Genomic DNA, 20,193 nt, shown 5'->3' with positions numbered 1-20,193 from the left:
ACAGACAGAGACCGAGAGCGAGCGACAGACAGAGACCGAGAGCGGCGACAGACAGACACAGACACAGAGCGGCGACAGACAGAGAAGCGGCAGAGACAGAGCGGCGACAGAGACAGAGCGGCGACAGAGACAAGCAGCGACAGAGAGAGAGAGCGAGCGACAGAGAGAGAGCGAGCGACAGAGACAGAGAGAGAGCGAGCGACAGAGACAGAGAGCGAGCGACAGAGACAGACCGAGAGCGAGCGACAGACAGACAGAGAGCGACAGACAGACAGAGACCGAGCGACAGACAGACACAGACCGAGAGCGAGCGACAGACAGACACAGACCGAGAGCGAGCGACAGACAGACACAGACAGAGAGCGAGCGACAGACAGAGCGGCGACAGACAAGCGGCGACAGAGACAAAGCAAGCGACAGAGACAGACAAGCGGCGACACAGACAGAAGCGGCGACAGAGCGGCGACAGACAGACAGAGACCGAGAGACAGACAGAGACCGAGAGCGAGCGACAGACAGACAGACCGAGAGCGAGCGACAGACAGAACCGAGAGCGGCAGACAGACAGAGACAGACAGAGACCGAGCGACAGACAGACACAGACACAGAGAGCGAGACAGAGACAGACAGAGAGAGAGCGGCGACAGAGAGAGCAGCGACAGAGAAGAGCGGCGACAGAGAAGAGAGCGAAGAGAAGAGCGGCGACAGAGACAGAGCGACAGAGACAGAGAGAGCGAGCGACAGAGACAGAGAGAGAAGCGGCGACAGAGACAGAGAGAAGAGCGACAGAGACAGAGAGAAAGCGAGCGACAGAGACAGAGAGAGAGAGAAGCGGCGACAGAGAGAAGACAGCGAGCAGAGAGAGAGAGCGGCGACAGAGACAGAGAAGCGAGCGGCGACAGAGACAGAGAGAGCGGCGACAGACAGAGAGAGAGAAGCGAGCGGCGACAGAGAGAGACCGAGAGCGGCGACAGACAGACAGAGAGAGCGACAGACAGACAGAGAGCGAGCGACAGACAGACACAGACCGAGAGCGGCGACAGACAGACACAGACCGAGCGGCGACAGACAGACAGAGCGACAGACAGACAGAGACCGAGAGCGGCGACAGACAGACAGAGACCAGCGGCGACAGACAGAGAGAGCGGCGACAGACAGACACAGACACAGAGAAGCGGCGACAGACAGAGAAGCGGCGACAGAGACAGAGCGGCGACAGAGACAGAGCGGCGACAGAGACAGAGCGGCGAGAGAGAGAGAGCGGCGACAGAGAGAAGCGGCGACAGAGACAGACAGAAGCGGCGACAGAGACAGAGAGCGGCGACAGAGACAGACCGAGAGCGACAGACAGACAGAGCGACAGACAGACAGAGACCGTAGAGCGACAGACAGACACAGACAGAGCGGCGACAGACAGACACAGAGAGCGGCGACAGACAGACACAGACAGAGCGGCGACAGACAGAGAAGCGGCGACAGAGACAGAGCGGCGACAGAGAGAGAGACAGAGACAGAGCGGCGACAGAGACAGAGCGGCGACAGAGACAGAGCGGCGACAGACAGACCGAAGCGGCGACAGACAGACCGAGAGCGGCGACAGACAGAGACCGAGAAGCGGCGAGAGACAGACACAGACAGACAGACAGACAGACACAGAGAGCGAGCGACAGACAGAGACAGAGAGCGGCGACAGAGAAAGCGGCGACAGAGAGAAGCGGCGACAGAGAGAGAGCGAGCGACAGAGAGAAAGCGGCGACAGAGAGAAAGCGGCGACAGAGACAGAGAGAGCGGCGACAGAGACAGAGAGAGAGACAGAGACAGAGAGAAGCGGCGACAGACAGACAGACAGAGACAGAGAGAAGCGGCGACAGAGAGAGAGCAGACAGAGAGAGAGAAAGCGGCGACAGAGAGAGAAAGCGAAAGCGAGAGAGAGAGCGGCGACAGAGAGAGAGCGAAGAGACAGAGAGCGGCGAGCGACAGAGACAGAAAGCGAGAGCGGCGACAGACAGACAGAGAGAGAAGAGCGACAGAGACAGACGAGAGCGGCGACAGACAGACAGAGCGACAGACAGACAGAGACCAGAGCGAAGCGACAGACAGACAGAGACCGAGAGCAGACAGACAGACAGAGACCGAGAGCGAGCGACAGACAGACAGACAGAGACCGAGAGCGAGCGACAGACAGACACAGAGAGCGAGCGACAGACAGAGAGCGAGCGACAGAGACAGAGCGGCGACAGAGACAAGCGGCGACAGAGAGAGAAGCGGCGACAGAGAGAGCGGCGACAGAGACAGAGAGAAGCGGCGACAGAGACAGAAGAGAAGCGGCGACAGAGACGAGACCGAGAGAGCGGCGACAGACAGACAGAGAGCGACAGACAGACAGACCGAGAAGCGGCGACAGACAGACAAAGAGAGCGGCGACAGACAGACAGACAGAGACCGAGAGCGAGCGACAGACAGACACAGAGAGCGAGCGACAGACAGAGAGCGAGCGACAGAGACAGAGCGGCGACAGAGACAGAGCGAGCGACAGAGACAGAGAGAGAGCGACAGACAGAGACCGAGAGCGAGCGACAGACAGAGACCGAGAGCGAGCGACAGACAGAGACCGAGAGCGAGCGACAGACAGACAGAGACCGAGAGCGAGCGACAGACAGACAGAGACCGAGAGCGAGCGACAGACAGACAGAGAGCGACAGACAGACAGACAGACAGAGAGCGACAGACAGACAGCGAGCGACAGACAGAGAAGCGAGCGACAGACAGAGAGCGACAGACAGAGAGCGCGACAGACAGACAGCGCGACAGACAGACAGCGCGACAGACAGACAGCGCGACAGACAGACAGCGCGACAGACAGACAGCGCGACAGACAGACAGCGCGACAGACAGACAGCGCGACAGACAGACAGCGCGACAGACAGACAGAGCGACAGACAGAGAGCGAGAGACAGAGAGCGAGCGAGCGAGCGACAGACGAGACAGACAGAGAGACAGACAGACAGAGAGCAAGGACAGACAGAGAGAGAGCAAGGGACAGAGACAGAGACAAAGGGACAGAGACAGAGAGAGAGCAAGCGACAGAGACAGACAGAGAGCAAGCGACAGACAGAGACAGAGCCAGCGACAGACAGAGAGAGAGCAAGCGACAGACAGAGAGAGAGCAAGCGACAGACAGAGAGAGAGCAAGCGACAGACAGAGAGAGAGCAAGCGACAGACAGAGAGAGAGCAAGCGACAGACAGAGAGAGAGCAAGCGACAAACAGTTATGTCACCTACAGTAACCCTTATGCTAATGCCACCCTGTCAACGTTACGTACGTCAGCCCTACCAGCCTCAGGTATATAACCGTCCAGATGAATTTATCCCAGAGAGACAGCAAAGAGAAGCTCATTTGACAGAACTAAGATAGTCAGGATGACAGGCAGATATGAAAGAGAGCAGGGAATGAATGAAGAAAAAGGAGAGCGGGAAGAGAAAATCTGGAGAAAGAGCACAGAACAGTAGGTGCCAGGCGGTAGTAGTAGTATGGTAGTAGGTGCCAGGCGGTAGTAGTAGTATGGTAGTAGGTGCCAGGCGGTAGTAGTAGTATGGTAGTAGGTGCCAGGCGGTAGTAGTAGTATGGTAGTAGGTGCCAGGCGGTAGTAGTAGTATGGTAGTAGGTGCCAGGCGGTAGTAGTAGTATGGTAGTAGGTGCCAGGCGGTAGTAGTAGTATGGTAGTAGGGGCCAGGCGGTAGTAGTAGTATGGTAGTAGGGGCCAGGCGGTAGTAGTAGTATGGTAGTAGGTGCCAGGCGCACCGGTTTGAGTGTGTCAAGAACTGCAAAGCTCAACAGTTTCTCGTGTGTATCAAGAATGGTCCACCACCCAAAGGACATCCAGCTAACATGACAACTGAGGGAAGCATTGGAGTCAACATGGGCCAGCATCCCTGTGGAAAGTTTGACACCTTGTAGAGTCCATGCCCAACGAATTTAGGCTGTTGAGGGCAAAAAGGGGTGCAACTCAATATTAAGGTCTTAAATGTGTTTTTTTTGTACAGTCAGTGTTGCTAAAGCATGAATCAGTTAAATTGGACATTGAACTTGAACCTTATAAGAATCCTTGATCTAGCTGCCAGACAGCTTTTGTATCGAGATCTCAGAAATGCTGTGCAACTACGTAGCAATTCCTATCTCCTTATGTAACGGCGTGAACATGGGCACACAACCAAAAATAATGTATGTGAATGCTTCTAACCGAAAGAATCACCTTACCTTGATACTTAAAACCTAAATTGATACTGTCATTAACGTCGTTCTTCAATAACTTTACATGCTACTTGTTGGATGTGCATTACATAATTGTTGGATGTGCATTACATAATTGTTGGATGTGCATTACATAATTGTTGGATGTGCATTACATAATTGTTGGATGCGCATTACATAATTGTTGGATGTGCATTTGATGTCGAGCTGTTTAATTAACCTGCTGACTCTGATCATTGAACAGCTTAAAAAGGATATTATTGAGACTGCAACCTCAGTTAAATTCTCAACAAGCTCTACGAGATGATCTTAATGACTAACAAACTGGATGATCTCATTAAAAGTTTACGACTGAACTGAAGGAGGAAAATCCAGAAGTATAAACCAGATTTGGAAGGAAAGAACAGACTAATATACCTCAGGCGAGATCCTGAGCACAAGAAGAGACAAGCCGATGACAGACGCCGAGTTCCTCTGTCAGACCAACTATCCACAGACAGCACAAACTCCATCTCCTCTACCAACAGTGAGCTTTTATATCTACAACAGAGGGCGGGGACACCGTCGAGGCCAACACCCCCAACACGTAAGAGGGTTCGGCGCATTCGTCGGGGTAAGAAGAAATCCACTACCATCCCATGATACCTATCAATTGAGACCCAGGACGGGCCCCCAGTCCAACAGGAGCTACATGTCTTCAACTTATCAAGCAAGACCTTGACATCAGCTCATCTCAGTGCTCTCAATAAGGGGTTAACATTTGTACCCACCGCATACTTTGACATCCAGATCTATTCAAGTTTTTCCGTAATCTGAGATTGCTTGAGTTCTTTGTTAAGAGTGAACCTTACATGACTCCACTTGAAATGTCATCTTCAGTGAGATGTATACATAGGTCTACCACGCTAATCAATAGACTTACCTGTCCTACCGTGAGTCAAGGAGGAGATTAACCCAGCTGAGGTACCTGAGAACTCTAAGAGAACCACATTCACAGCAAAAAGTTCATTTGTACCTCCCCCAAACGCAATGTGTCCATAGAAACCTTCTGTAGGATTGTTGAAAATGATGTAGGTGTCCTACTGAAAGACAAACAAACACCAATCCTATGATAATCTGAGTAGTGACGAAATAATGTCTCTTAAGGACTTCGTCAGATCCTTCGATTATCATAAAAAAATGTAACAAAGGAGGAAGGATTTGTATATAAAACAAATGCGACTGTGAATAAATGTCGCCGACAACTATCTAAAGGTGACTTCTATTGCAAACTGAATTATGACCCTACCCTAGAATTCCTGCATAACATCTCAACCACAGTGGCAAGCTGTTTGGAATCAGGACAAATCACCAAAAAATTATTCTAATTTCTAAACTCAGCAAAAAACGTCCTCTCAATGTTGACTGCGTTTATTTTCAGCAAACTTAACATGTGTAAATATTTGGATGAACATAAACAAGATTCAACAACTGAACAAGTTCCACAGAAATGTGACTAACAAATGGAATAATGTGTCCCTGAACAAAGTGTGTGGGGGGGGGTCATAATCAAAAGTAACAGTCAGTATCTGGTGTGGCCACCAGCTGCATTAGGTACTGCAGTGCATCTCCTCCTCATGGACTGCACCAGATTTGACAGTTCTTTCTGTGAGATGTTACCCTACTCTTCCACCAAGGCACCTGCAAGTTCCCGGACAATTCTGGGGGGGAATGGCCCTAGCCCTCACCCTCCGATCCAACAGGTCCCGGATGTGCTCAATGGGAATGAGATCTGGGCTCTTTGCTGGCGATGGCAGAACACTGACATGCGCTTTTGTTAAATCATCCCCCGTTTGGCGAAGTTGGCTGTCTTTGTTTGGAAGAAAGTCATCACAGTTCGCAACGAGTCAGGCAGCCCAAACTGATGCATATACCCTGACTCTTTTGCACAGAACACAAGAGAAGTGACACAATTTCCCTAGTTAAAAGAAATTCAAGTAATATTAACTAAATATGCAGGTTTAAAAATATATACTTGTGTATTGATTTTAAGAAAGGCGTTGATGATTATGGTTAGGTACACATTGGTGCAACGACAGTGCTTTTTTCACGAATGCGCTTGTTAAATCACACATTTGGCGAAGTAAGTTATGATTCAATGATAAATTAACAGGCACCGCATCGATCATATGCCATGCAGGACAAGCTAGATAAACTAGTACTATCATCAACTGTGTGTAGTAAACTAGTGATTATGTTAAGATTGATTGTTTTTTATAAGATATGTTTAATGCTAGCTAGCACCTTACCGTGGCTCCTTGCTGCACTCGCATAACAGGTAGTCAGCCTGCCACGCAGTCTCCTCGTGGAGTGCAATGTAATCGTCCATGATCGGTGTCCAAAAATGCTGATTACAGATTGTAATCGGTCGACCTCTACTCTGAATATCTCAAATTCACCATGCAGACTGACAAGAGAAAAATAAACTACCTGGACTTGGGTCATCAAAGAGAATAATGAATTACACACAGACTTGTACACAATGCCCACAGACAACAACACCGTGCTTTGTGTGGATAGTATGCATCCTCTTCCCCTCAAGAATTGTCTACCATAGAGCCAGCTAGGCAGGGTTAAACAAATCTGTGGCCACCAGACAGATTGACAGCCATGCTAAAACAGAAATTCAAAATGAGAGGCTACAAGGACAAAATTCCTGATTACTAAAAACTCAACCAAAGAAGAAAAACAACTCAACTGTCTTTTGCACAAAGTACACCAAGGGTTTGGAGAAAATGAAAGCAATCCTGAAAAAGCACTGGCATATTCTGCAATCAGACAATAATATAAAACATTATTTTTTTTTTAAAACAAAATCACACACCTCTTCAAGGAACCACCACTGGTGGTATGTAAGCATGGTCGCAATATCGGATATAGCTTGATGAGATCAAACATGCCCCCTGAGCCCACTCAGACACCCATTCCAAATGGGATCTACAAATGTGGTTAATGCACACAGTGCAATAGCACTATAAAAACACCCTTCAGACACCCACATACAAGTCCAAAAAACCCTTTTAGGGGTATCATCTCATGTAAGACCAAGGGAGTAATCCATCTCATCACCTGTTCATGTGGAAAAGCCTACGTAGGACAAACGAAAAGACAATTAAAACACCGCAGCTCAATCAGGTGTAAGAACATTGACTATCCAGTAGCAGCTCCCTTTGTTTAAGTTAACCATCCAATCTCCTCTCTTAAATACACAGGCATTGAGCATGTTGCTCTACCAAGGAGAGGAGGTAACATTGAGATCCTACTTCTACAAAAGGAGGCTTATTTGGATCTCCTGTCTAAAAACATTGACCACTAGAGGTCTGAATATTGACTTTGATCTCAGGCCCTTATGAACAAGTCTTATATATTCCTTCTACAGTTTATTAGCGTACACTCAATATGTTCCCCCCGTTGATGATGCTTATTACGCATTAAGGTTGAACCAAAAGATGACATGTACAAATAGGAAATGAAATAATAATAAACAATTAAACATGTGACATTTAATTAAACAACGTATGTGGATGCTAATATTATGTACAATATTCAAGTATGTTGCTATATGATAACAATAGCCTGATATATTTAATATGACAAACTATTGTTTTAACAGTTTCACTAATGAATTCTAATTAACTTAATCATTATGACACACCGCACACTATTGTCATTAGTTGCATTAATTGCACTGTTTGTCTACATAACCTGGTTCAAGTATTCATGACATTACCCTGTAGGCGGCAGAGTGATGCCGAAACGTTGGTAAATAACCAATAAATGACTAGGAGTTTATACATGGGGTGTGTGACTCTATTTTGATAGTTTATAGTTGATTCGCTGTTAGTCAGCACCTCCACACAAACACATTTGTCTGGGTGTGCGCCAGCTCGTGTTTTCTATTGAGCTGTTTGATTAAGCCTGGATATTTTCACACACAATCATCTGGTTATGTTGCATTAGCACATGCGATGCAGCAGCCCAAGTCCTGGAAAAAAGGTGTTCGCAAGGAATGAATACTTTGGTTAATCAATCGTTACGCCGGTGGATCTAATAAATCCCTAGCAAACTGATGTTGATCATCTGATGTCTGCCTGATCTACAGCAGGGTCTCACATTACATTTACATTTAACAGAGAAAGCATCAAGGTAACGAGTTCATGTCTTTGTGCCTCAGAATAAACAGAGTCTACTGTGTGCAATGCTGTAGGATAGACTATTGCGCAACACCCAACACCATTTCTATTCATTATTCTGGATATAATGACAACAAATGACACGGCCTAGTGGCCTTCTTCACAATATGATCTAGTAATGAAATAACATGACAAAGACATGTTGGTTTCCATGTTACATCTACACTGTTAAAACAATACAAGGGGCTTGAAGTTGCCTACTTGAACATGGCGCTCAGAAATTCAAGTACTGGAATAGGCCTACCTTGAAAATCAAACATTTCCTAAATGTGGTGTTTGAAAAGTCCTTGTAATTATTGTAGCCGATATATAAGTTGTCCTGCTCCCTTATAATTATCTGTGACTTAATTCTGATTAGATTTTGTGCGAGATGTGGGTACTTTGGTTTGATTCCCTCTGCTTGAATTGATGGGTTGTGTTGCACTACTCTGTTGCAGTAAAACCAGGTGTGGTTATTATGAGAATGACAACATCTAATGTTGGCTTCAACTTGGCTTTCCATACAAATCCTTCCATTATAAAAACAGCAATGGTGAGATTCAAATGGCGAAGGTGACATTAATGCCACCTTTATTCATGGACATAGGCATTATTATGTGTGCCTGCGTTGGCCAGTCTACAGGCAATGTCCACATTATTCTAACATATTTGAAAATGTAATAATTATAATGTCAATGCATTGGCAAAGCAAAACAAAATGTTTCTTCTCAAAATGGTAATGAGGTGGGATTCTATTTTATGCACTATATGTAGAATTATATACAATTATATAACATTGAGGTCCTTAAATTGTAATTAAGCGCTTGAGACAGTCCCTGAAAGTAATTGAATTTGACTTACCAATGTCTGTATGAACCCTGCTTAAAGGATGTATAGTCCTAGACCAATGTGGTTGTATAGGTGGAGTGGAAGTTGAATTATGGGCCAATTTGCATATATTTACTTTTATTTTAAGTTCACAAGTGGAACTGCATAAACAATTTTTATTTCAAACTATTTTGACATGTTTATCCCAATGTCACACATTAGTCCTATCATTTATAGAAGGACCAATGTACAGAATGTTCTTGATGTATGCAGTGTGTGTTCTCACTGTGGGTTTCTTGCCCTCCTTGAAGACCGTTTTGCGTCGTAGGACTCCCTGCACGGTGACGGCTCCAGGGTACAGGTGCACTGCTAACTCCTCAGACTCAGCAGAGCTAGAGCAGAACACAGCAGAATTACAACACACACTTATGGCCAAACACACACACAGGGCTGGGCGATATGGCCAAAATATAATATCACAATATTTATCACATTTTTTACAGTATGGCGATATTTGACAGTATGTTTGTTTATGAATAATAAAAAAGTTTGAAACATATTTCACGAGTAAGAAGGCAACAAATTAATTCTAAGTGATTGTAATGGGATTTCTCCATTCTGATGGTTTTACATTCAACCAAACTAGGACAAAAGTGAGCCTGTTGTTGAACGTTTCAGTTAGTTTGGCGAAGTATCAAAATACTGTTCGACGGCATTGTAAAAATCCATACCGGTATGTGGTACCATACCGGTATTCACAATATATCGCCCAGCCCTATGACAGAGAAGCACACACACGCACAGAGACAAGGACGAAAACAAAGCAACATACAGGCACAAACAGACAGAGACAAGGACATAAACACACAGCAAAACACAGAGACAAGGACAAACACAGAGACAAGGACATAAACACACAGCAAAACACAGAGACAAGGACAAACACACAGCAAAACACAGAGACAATCACACATGCAGACATTCGTAAAGTATGTTCTTTGACGTAGTGCCAAGTGGAATCTGCAGGGAAGTTTCCTCATTAATCAATATCTGAACTGCACCAGCTGCATATTTAATAAATTATGTAGCAGCAGTATTTGGCTTGCTTTGAATCAATTCCACAGATATATTTTCCTGTCTGGGAGGTTCCAGTGCAGTGTCTTTCTGGCTGTAACAGAGAGTAAGGAGAGGGCAGCCAGTAGGAACTAGAAGGACACCAGTGAGGCATGTAGTGCATTCGGAAAATATTCATACCCCTAGACTTTTTCCACATTTTGTTACGTTACAGCCTTACTCTAAAATTGATTAAATGAAAAAAAAAATCAACATACAATACCCAATAATGACAAAGTGAAAATAGGGTTTTAATTGTTTTGCAAACGTATAAAATAAAAGTAAAAAAAAAAACATATTTACGTAAGTATTCAAAGCCTTTGCTACGAGACTCGAAATAGAGATCAGGTGCATCCTGTTTCCATTGATTACCCTTGAGATGTTTCTACAACTTATTTGGAGTCCACCTGTGGTAAATGCAATTGAGGATTTGGAAAGGCACACCTGTCTATATAAGGTTTCACAGTTTTTGGTATTTTATTGGGATCTTCATTAGCTAGTTAGTTACAAAAGCAGCAGCTACTCTTCCTGGGGTCAACACAAAACATGACATAATACAGAACATTAATAGACAACAGCTCAAGGACAGAACTACATTTTTAATTTAAAAAAAAACTTTTACAAAAAGGCACATGTAGCATACATATATCAATACATACACACAAGCGATCCAAGTCAAATAGCAGAGGCGAGTTGTGCTTTGAGGTGTTGCTTTATCTGTTCAATTACGCAATATGAGATGGAACGGAAAGTTCATGCAATAATTGTTCTCTACAATACTGTACGCTTTCTTGAATTTGTTCTGGATTTGGAGACTGTGAAAAGACCCCTAGTGGCATGTCTGTGGGATAAGTGTGTGTGTCAGAGCTGTGTGTAAGTTGACTATGCAAACAATGAGATTTTCAACACATTGTTTCTTATAAAAAGAAGAAGTGATGCTGTCAGTCTCTCCTCAACTCTTAGCCAAGAGAGACTGACATGCATAGTATTTATACTAGCCCTCCGATTACAATAAAGAGCAAGTCGTGCCACTCTGTTCTGGACCAGCTCCAGCTTAACGAGGTATTTCCTTGCAGCACTTGACCACACTACTGGACAATAATCAGGGCAAAACTAGAGACTGCAGAGCTTTCTTTTTGGAGTGTGGTGTCAAAAAAGCAGAGCATCATCTTATTATGGACATACTTCTCCCCATCTTTACAACCATTGAACCTACATGTTTTACCATGACAGTTTACAATTTAAGTTGACAGTGCATGTCAGATCAAAAACCAAGCAAAGAGGTTGAAGGACTGTCCGTAGAGCTCCGAGAAAGGATTGTGTTGAGGTACAGATCTGGGGAAGGGTACCAAATCATTTCTGCAGCATTGAAGGTCCCCAAAAACACAGTGACCATCATTCTTAAATGGAAGAAGTTTGGAACCACCAACACTATTCCTATAGCTCTCCGCCCAGCCAAACTGAGCAATCGGGGGAGAAGGGCCTTGGTCAGCGAAGTGACCAAGAACCTGATGGTCACTCTGACAGAGCTCTAGAGTTTCTCTGTGGAGATGGGGGAAGCTTCCAGAAGGACAATCATCACTGCAGCACTCCACCAATCAGGTCTTTATAGTAGTGGCCTGACGGAAGCCACTCCTCAGTAAAAGGCACACGACAGCCTGCTTGGAGTTGCTAAAAGATACCTAAAGATTCTCAGACCATGAGCAACAAGATTCTTTGGTCTGATGAAACCAACATTCAACTCTTTGACCTGAATGTCAAGCGTCACGTCCGGAGGAAACCTGGCAGCATCCCTACGGTGAAGCATGGTGGTGGCAGCATCATGCTGTGGGGGTGTTTTTCAGCGGCAGGGACTGGGAGACTAGTCAGGCTCAAGGCAAAGATGAATGGAGCAAAGTACAGAGAGATCCTTGATGAAAATCTGCTCCAGAGCGCTCAGGACCTCAGACTAGGGTGAAGGTTCACCTTCCAACAGGACAACGACCCTAAGCACACAGCCAAGACAACGCAGGAGTGGCGTGGGACAAGTCTCTGAATGTCCTTGAGTGGCCCAGCCAGAGCCCGGACTTGAACCCGATCAAACATCTCTGGAGAGACCTGCAAATAGCTGTGCAGCAACACTCCCCATCCAACCTGACAGAACTTGGGAGGATCTGCAGAGAAGAATGGGAGGAACTCCTCAAATACAGGTGTGCCAAGCTTGTAGCGTCATACCCAATAAGACTTGAGGCTGTAATTGCTGCCAAAGGTGCTTCAACAAAGTACTGAGTAAAGGGTCTGAATACTTATGCAAATGTGATGTTTATTTTTTATTTTTTATAATTTAGCAAAAATGTCAAACCTATTTTTACTTTGACTTTATGTGGTAGTGTGTGTAGATTGATGAGGACATTGTTTTTTAAATACATTTTAGAATAAGGCTGTAACCTAACAAAATGTGGGGAAAATAAAGGGGTCTAAACACTTTCCCGAAAGCACTGTATATATGAAAGAGACAGACAGAGTGAGAGAATCCACCCATCCGAACTGTATGGAGCTAGAATAGAAGTCTGTGGGAGGTCATCCCTGACTGACACAGGGCAGAGCTCCCAGCAGTGTGGTACACTGGAAACTCACTGTCACCTCTTAGAAAACCTGAAGGCTCCATATTGCATATTGGTTCATTGCATGTGTGAGAGATGACATACAGGGAGAATGAGAGGGTTGCTAAGATGGTCTGGTTTAGCGGAGAGTCACCCACAGAGGCCCACCACCCGTTTATACCACACACACACACTCCCACCACCTTCAACACACACACCAGCACAGTTGCCTCGGGCAGAGAGAGCGGATATTGGCGGCAGATGGCAGGGTGGAGAGAGAGTTGAGAAGGGGGCGAGGGTGTTGAGAGGGGTGTAGAAGAGGTGGTAATGTGTGTGTACCTGCTGGGCCTCAGGCCTCCTCTGTAGGGGATTCTGGCCACGCGGGTCACAGGGCCCAGAGAGTGATAGAACCGAGTCCTGTTCGGCAGAGGACAGGGACAGGGTGGGGGCACGGAACAGTAAAGGTTGGGCTCTCTCAGCTCGGCTCATTCTAGCACAACTTTAAGGGTTGGTTTGAGGACGCTTTTTCTTCTTCACAGATTCTTTCTGGACTGGTGTTTTTGGTACAAAGCAACAGATGCTCAGACATAAGGGCTTATGTGACCAGTTACTGGGTATGAACCCCGGTCGTCTGCACACCACTCGACTGTGTTCACCCACTGAGCTGAAGCCTAGACATTACCATAGCATCTCGGTCACACTCATGGAGCCAGAGAGACAGGCTAGTAAGAACAGCAGTTCACAAGGAAGTAAGTGCTGCTTGCCTGTGGGCTAGCTTTGCTCAAAGAACTTCACACATCATCGCGTGTGTGTGCGTTCAGACTTACCTCTCAAAGGCTGGCCAGGACATCTCTTCACTGAGTTCTGAACCTTCACTGCTCCCTGCAGATAAACAAAGACAGACTGTCAAAGTCAAAAGACAGGAATAAAAACACAGTTGTGTGTGTGTGTGTGTGTGTGTGTGTCTCTAACCCAGTGAGATGCCGCTGGAGAGCGTTGAGCTCTCGGCCTGTCCTCTCGTAGGGGTGTGGCTCTCCATGACGCTGTCGTCCAATAGATGACGAGAACCAGCATTGGGGAACGTAGCGCTCTTAAATTCTACCGTATTCATCTTATGAATAAAACTACAGAGAAACAAAATAACTATTAGAAAACATATGACAACCAACAAACCAATGTGGTAAAATGTGCTAAATCCCTAAAAGAGCACATGGGGATGATTATGGCTTGGAATCCAGAAGATTCTGAAGTGGGAAGCACTGCACTCAGATGTTATGTGGTAATGGATGCTAAAGTTAGCCTGCGGTAGTGGGTGACTCACTTGTAGCCCAGGCTGTGACACTTCCTGTGTCCGTAGGGGAGGAGGTTCCGGGGGGAGGGGGGCGTGGGAGGGACTTTGGTTCCGTCTGCAATGGGGCCCTTACGACCACACAGAGGAGACCCAGATGCATCCGAACCTATAAGGTCCTCTCTAGAGGCAGTGGAGCGGGGGGTGCTGGAGCCTGGCTCGATCTTCAACGACAACCTGAACAACACCACAACACCACACATGGGAACCTGCATAACACACACCTGATTATGACTTCCAATAAAGGGTCAAACTAATCAAACTCCATTTACATTAGAGCCACTACTCACTTGTAGTTGTCATCCTCCACAAACTTCTGTAGCTCCTCGATGTACATGACTGAGTTGAGATACTTCTGGACATGAGGCAACACTTGTATATCTGTACAGACAGAGAGAAATGTCTCAGGGTAAAGAGCAGGGGGGGGGGGGGGGGGTCTGTCTGTGTGTGTGTGTGTACCGTAGGTGCAGGAGCGTTGCAGGTCAGATATTATCCTCAGGATGTTGTTCATGAGGTTGGATCTCTGTTCATTCTCCAGGATGCTGCCAGTAGAGGGATACGCTGAGTCTATATACGTCAGGTCAGACAGATACATACCTACACAGAGAGAGGGTAAGAGACAAGAGAGAGATGGTGAAGGTCTTGTCATGTGTAAAAACTCAAAACACAAGAGGTGATAGGTTAAGTAGAATCCTAGAACACGGACACATACTAGACTAACAAATTGCCATGGGAACTTCAGCATCATCTTTCTTACAAACAAACGTGAACCCAAACAGAGAACAGAATCTGCTGACTGAGTGAAAAAGATTGCATTAGTTTCCTGCAGACACACCGATCTCGCCTCTCCATCTCTCATCCTCATTTAGCGGGAAGAACAGGGAGGGCTACGGCCCAGCTGTCTGGAGGTGTGACTCAAAACACCAGGGAACAAAGAAAACATTCCAGACCACATACTGACTGATCCCTATTCCTGAGTCAACAAACACATTCTGATCACACACACACAGATCGTTTGACGATAGTCTAAAGACATTATACTGGAGTCGAGACATAACATGGATATGAGTGGAATGTGTACCACATAAACACCACTAATAGAAAACACCATTTTCCATCATCCTGTTAGTCATACATTGATGTCACCTGTTAAATCCACTCCTATCAATGTAGATGAAGGGGAGGAGACCGGTTAAAGAAGTTTTAAAAAAACATTGAGACATGATTGTGTTTGTGTGCCATTCAGAGGGTGAAAAGACTTAAGTGCCCTTGAAAAGGGTATGGTAGTAGGTGCCAGGTGCACCGGTTTGTGTCAAGAACTGCAACGCTGCTAGTTTTTCCACACGTTCCGCCACCCAAAGGACATCCAGCACACAGCTGTGGGAAGCATTGGAGTCAACATGGGCCAGCATCCCTGTGGAACGCTTGACACCTTGTAGAGTCAACATGGGCCAGCATCCCTGTGGAACGCTTGACACCTTGTAGAGTCAACATGGGCCAGCATCCCTGTGGAACGCTTGACACCTTGTAGAGTCAACATGGGCCAGCATCCCTGTGGAACGCTTGACACCTTGTAGAGTCAACATGGGCCAGCATCCCTGTGGAACGCTTGACACCTTGTAGAGTCAACATGGGCCAGCATCCCTGTGGAATGCTTGACACCTTGTAGAGTCAACATGGGCCAGCATCCCTGTGGAACGCTTGACACCTTGTAGAGTCAACATGGGCCAGCATCCCTGTGGAACGCTTGACACCTTGTAGAGTCAACATGGGCCAGCATCCCTGTGGAACGCTTGACACCTTGTAGAGTCAACATGGGTCAGCATCCCTGTGGATCGCTTGACACCTTGTAGAGTCAACATGGGCCAGCATCCCTGTGGAACGCTTGACACCTTGTAGAGTCCATGCCCGACTAATTGAGGCTGTTCTGAGGGCAACCCAAGGAAGGTGTTCCTAATGTTTTGTACACTCAGTGTATTCCCCCTCTCTCTCTCTGATGCCTTTCCCATACCCACACTGTCCTCTTGGCTCTCCCTCCCCCTCTGTCATTCTCTACTGCTTTCGATCTCCATCATGCAATTTCTCACACCATCATGACAAGAGTTGTGTTCCTTCTGACACACACACACACACACACACAGGAAGCCAAGTGGTTGTAAAAAGCAACCGTGCAACTACAAACCACCAGTGTTGACAACACAAGAGCAGCAGACACTAGTCCTGGGCCAGCACCACTTATCATGGAGCCCTCTAATGGCTACATCATACATAGATACCATCACTCTGATTAGAACCAGAGAGAGATATAGGGAAGGAGAAAAGGAGCGACAGAGAATGGGACAGAGAGAAGGAGTGCAGACAAATGGTTATGGAGAAACAGCTGGTAATTTCATAGCGTGTCGGACGGATGACGGCAGTTAGTCATGCAAGAGTAAAGCCTGCCCAGAACACACACACACGCAGGTCAGAAATAGGAGACATGAGCAGGATGTAGTTACTAAGTGTATGTATGTATGTATGTATGTATGTATGTATGTATGTATGTATGTATGTATGTATGTATGTATAGTGGGGCAAAAAAAGTATTTAGTCAGCCACCAATTGTGCAAGTTCTCCCACTTAAAAAGATGAGGCCTGTAATTTTCATCATAGGTACACTTCAACTATGACAGACAAAATGAGAAGAAAAAAAATCCAGAAAATCACATTGTAGGATTTTTTATGAATTTATTTGCAAATTATGGTGATAAATAAGTATTTGGTCACCTACAAACAAGTAAGACTTCTGGCTCTCACAGACCTGTAACTTCTTTAAGAGGCTCCTCTGTCCTCCACTCGTTACCTGTATTAATGGCACCTGTTTGAACTTGTTATCAATATAAAAGACACCTACCTGTCCACAACCTCAAACAGTCACACTCCAAACTCCACTATGGCCAAGACCAAAGAGCTGTCAAAGGACACCAGAAACAAAATTGTAGACCTGCACCAGGCTGGGAAGACTGAATCTGCAATAGGTAAGCAGCTTGGTTTGAAGAAATCAACTGTGGAAGCAATTATTAGGAAATTGAAGACGTACAAGACCACTGAAAATCTCCTTCGATCTGGGGCTCCACGCAAGATCTCACCCGTGGGGTCAAAATGATCACAAGAACGGTGAGCAAAAATCCCAGAACCACATGGGGGGACCTAGTGAATGACCTGCAGAGAGCTGGGACCAAAGTAACAAAGCCTACCATCAGTAACACACTACGCCGCCAGGGACTCAAATCCTGCAGTGCCAGACGTGTCCCCCTGCTTAAACCAGTACATGTCCAGGCCCGTCTGAAGTTTGCTAGAGAGCATTTGGATGATCCAGAAGAAGATTGGGAGAATGTCATATGGTCAGAGGAAACCAAAATACAACTTTTTGGTAAAAACTCAACTCGTCGTGTTTGGAGGACAAAGAATGTTGAGTTGCTTCCAAAGAACACCATACCTACTGTGAAGCATGGGGGTGGAAACATCATGCTTTGGGGCTGTTTTTCTGCAAAGGGACCAGGACGACTGATCTGTGTAAAGGAACGAATAAATGGGGCCATGTATCGTGAGATTTTGAGTGAAAACCTCCTTCCATCAGCAAGGGCATTGAAGATGAAACATGGCTGGGTCTTTCAGCATGACAATGATCCCAAACACACCGCCCGGGCAACGAAAGAGTGGCATCGTAAGAAGCATTTCAAGGTCTGGAGTGGCCTAGCCAGTCTCCAGATCTCAACACCATAGAAAATCTTTGGAGGGAGTTGAATGTCCGTGTTGCCCAGCAACAGCCCCAAAACATCACTGCTCTAGAGGAGATCTGCATGGAGGAATGGGCCAAAATACCAGCAACAGTGTGTGAAAACCTTGTGAAGACTTACAGAAAACGTTTGACCTCGGTCATTGCCAACAAAGGGTATATAACAAAGTATTGAGATAAACTTTTGTTATTGACCAAATACTTATTTTCCACCATAATTTGCAAATAAATTCTATAAAAATCCTACAATGTGATTTTCTTTCTCATTTTGTCTGTCATAGCTGAAGTGTACCTATGATGAAAATTACAGGCCTCATCTTTTTAAGTGGGAGAACATGCACAATTGGTGGCTGACTAAATACTTTTTTGCTCCACTGTATGTGTGTATGTATGCATGCATGCATGTATACACATATACTTGAAGCCAGAAGTTCACATACACCTTAGCCAAGTACATTTAAACTCATTTTTTCACAATTCCTGACATTTAATCCAAGTAAAAAATTCCCTGTTTTAGGTCAGTTAGGATCACCACTTTAGTTTAAGAATGTGAAATGTCAGAATAATAGTAGAGAGTGATTTATTTCAGCTTTTATTTCTTTCATCACATTCCCAGTGGGTCAGAAGTTTACATACACTTAATTAGTATTTGGTAGTATTGACTAAAATTGTTTAACTTGGGTCAAACGTTTTGGGTTGCCTTCCACACGCTTCCCACAATAAATTGGTTGAATTTTTGTCCATTCCTCCTGACAGAGCTGGTGTAACTGAGTCAGGTTTGTAGGCCTCCTTGCTCGCACACGCTTTTTCAGTTCTGCCCACAAGTTTTCTATAGGTTTGAGGTCACGGCTTTGTGATGGCCACACAAATACCTTGACTTTGTTGTCCTTAAGCCAGTTTGCCACAACTTTGGAAGTATGCTTGGGGTCACTGTCCATTTGGAAGATCCATTTGCGACCAAGGTTTAACTTCCTGACTGATGAGATGTAGCTTCAATATAACCACATAATTTTCCTGCCTCATGATGCCATCTATTTTGTGAAGTGCACCAGTCTCTCCTGCAGCAAAGCACCCCCACAACATGATGCTCCCACGCCAGTGCTTCAAGTTTGGGATGATGTTCTTCGACTTGCAAGTCTCCCCCTTTTTCCTCCAAACATAACGATGGTCATTATGGCCAAACAGTTCTATTTTTGTTTCATCAGACCAGAGAACATTTCTCCCAAAAATTACGATGTTTGTCCCCATGTGCAGTTGCAAACCGTATTCTGGGTTTTTTATGGTGGTTTTGGAGCCGTGGCTTCTTCCTTGCTGAGTGGCCTTTCAGGTTATGTCGATATAGGACTAGTTTTACTGTGGATATAGAGACTTTTGTACCTGTTTCCTCCAGAATCTTCACAAGGTCCTTTACTACTGTTCTGGGATTGATTTGCACTTTTCGCCAACCAAGGTACGTTCATCTCTAGGAGACCGAACGCTTCTCCTTCTTGAGCGGTATGATGCCTGCATGTTCCCATGGTGTTTATACTTGAGTGCTATTGTTTGTACAGATGAACATGGTACCTTCAGGCATTTGTAAATTGCTCCCAAGGCTGAACCAGACTTGTGGAGGTCTACAATTTTTTCCCGAGGTCTTGGCAGATTTTTTTTTTTTCACGTGATGTCAAGCAGAGGCATTGAGTTTGAAGGTAGGCCTTGAAATACATCCACAGGCACACCTCCAATTGACTCAAATGATGTCAATTAGCCTATCAGAAGCTTCTAAAGCCATGACATCATTTTCTGGAATTTTCCAAGCTGTTTAAAGGCACAGTTAACTTAGTGTATATAAACTTCTGAGCCACTGGTATTGTGATACAGTGAATTATAAGTGAAATAATCTGTCTGTAAACAATTGTTGGGGAAAATACTTGTGTCATGCACAAACTAGATGTCCTAACCGTCTTGCCAAAACTATAGTTTGTTAACAAGACATTTGTGGAGTGGCTGAAAAATGAGTTTTAATGACTCCAACCTAAGTGTATGTAAACTTCCGACTTCAACTGTATGCCTTAGTGGTAGTACTGACTACAGCGCCATCA

The 20,193-nt window shown here is 45.5% G+C and overlaps 1 protein-coding gene across 6 annotated transcripts in view; it reads right to left on the bottom strand.

The window, feature by feature from the left end:
* The window catches only part of LOC115145068 (ras-specific guanine nucleotide-releasing factor RalGPS2-like), a 160,453-nt gene that overhangs the window by 13,018 nt on the left and 127,242 nt on the right, over positions 1-20,193 (bottom strand). For 4 of the 6 annotated variants that reach the window (XM_065003112.1, XM_065003110.1, XM_065003113.1 and 1 more), the window contains 7 exons: positions 14,794-14,931; positions 14,625-14,715; positions 14,308-14,511; positions 13,959-14,110; positions 13,814-13,868; positions 13,326-13,403; positions 9,578-9,683 (listed from right to left, as the gene is read on the bottom strand). In XM_065003112.1, coding sequence (XP_064859184.1) covers positions 9,578-9,683; positions 13,326-13,403; positions 13,814-13,868; positions 13,959-14,110; positions 14,308-14,511; positions 14,625-14,715; positions 14,794-14,931 — 824 coding nt within the window. The remainder of the gene's footprint in view (positions 1-9,577; positions 9,684-13,325; positions 13,404-13,813; positions 13,869-13,958; positions 14,111-14,307; positions 14,512-14,624; positions 14,716-14,793; positions 14,932-20,193) is intronic. The other 2 variants (XM_065003114.1, XM_065003115.1) reach the window with 1 other exon arrangement.

This window comes from Oncorhynchus nerka, linkage group LG17 (genome assembly GCF_034236695.1).
Source record: "Oncorhynchus nerka isolate Pitt River linkage group LG17, Oner_Uvic_2.0, whole genome shotgun sequence".
NCBI lineage: Eukaryota > Metazoa > Chordata > Actinopteri > Salmoniformes > Salmonidae > Oncorhynchus > Oncorhynchus nerka.
This window is presented reverse-complemented; position numbering and strand designations above follow the sequence as displayed.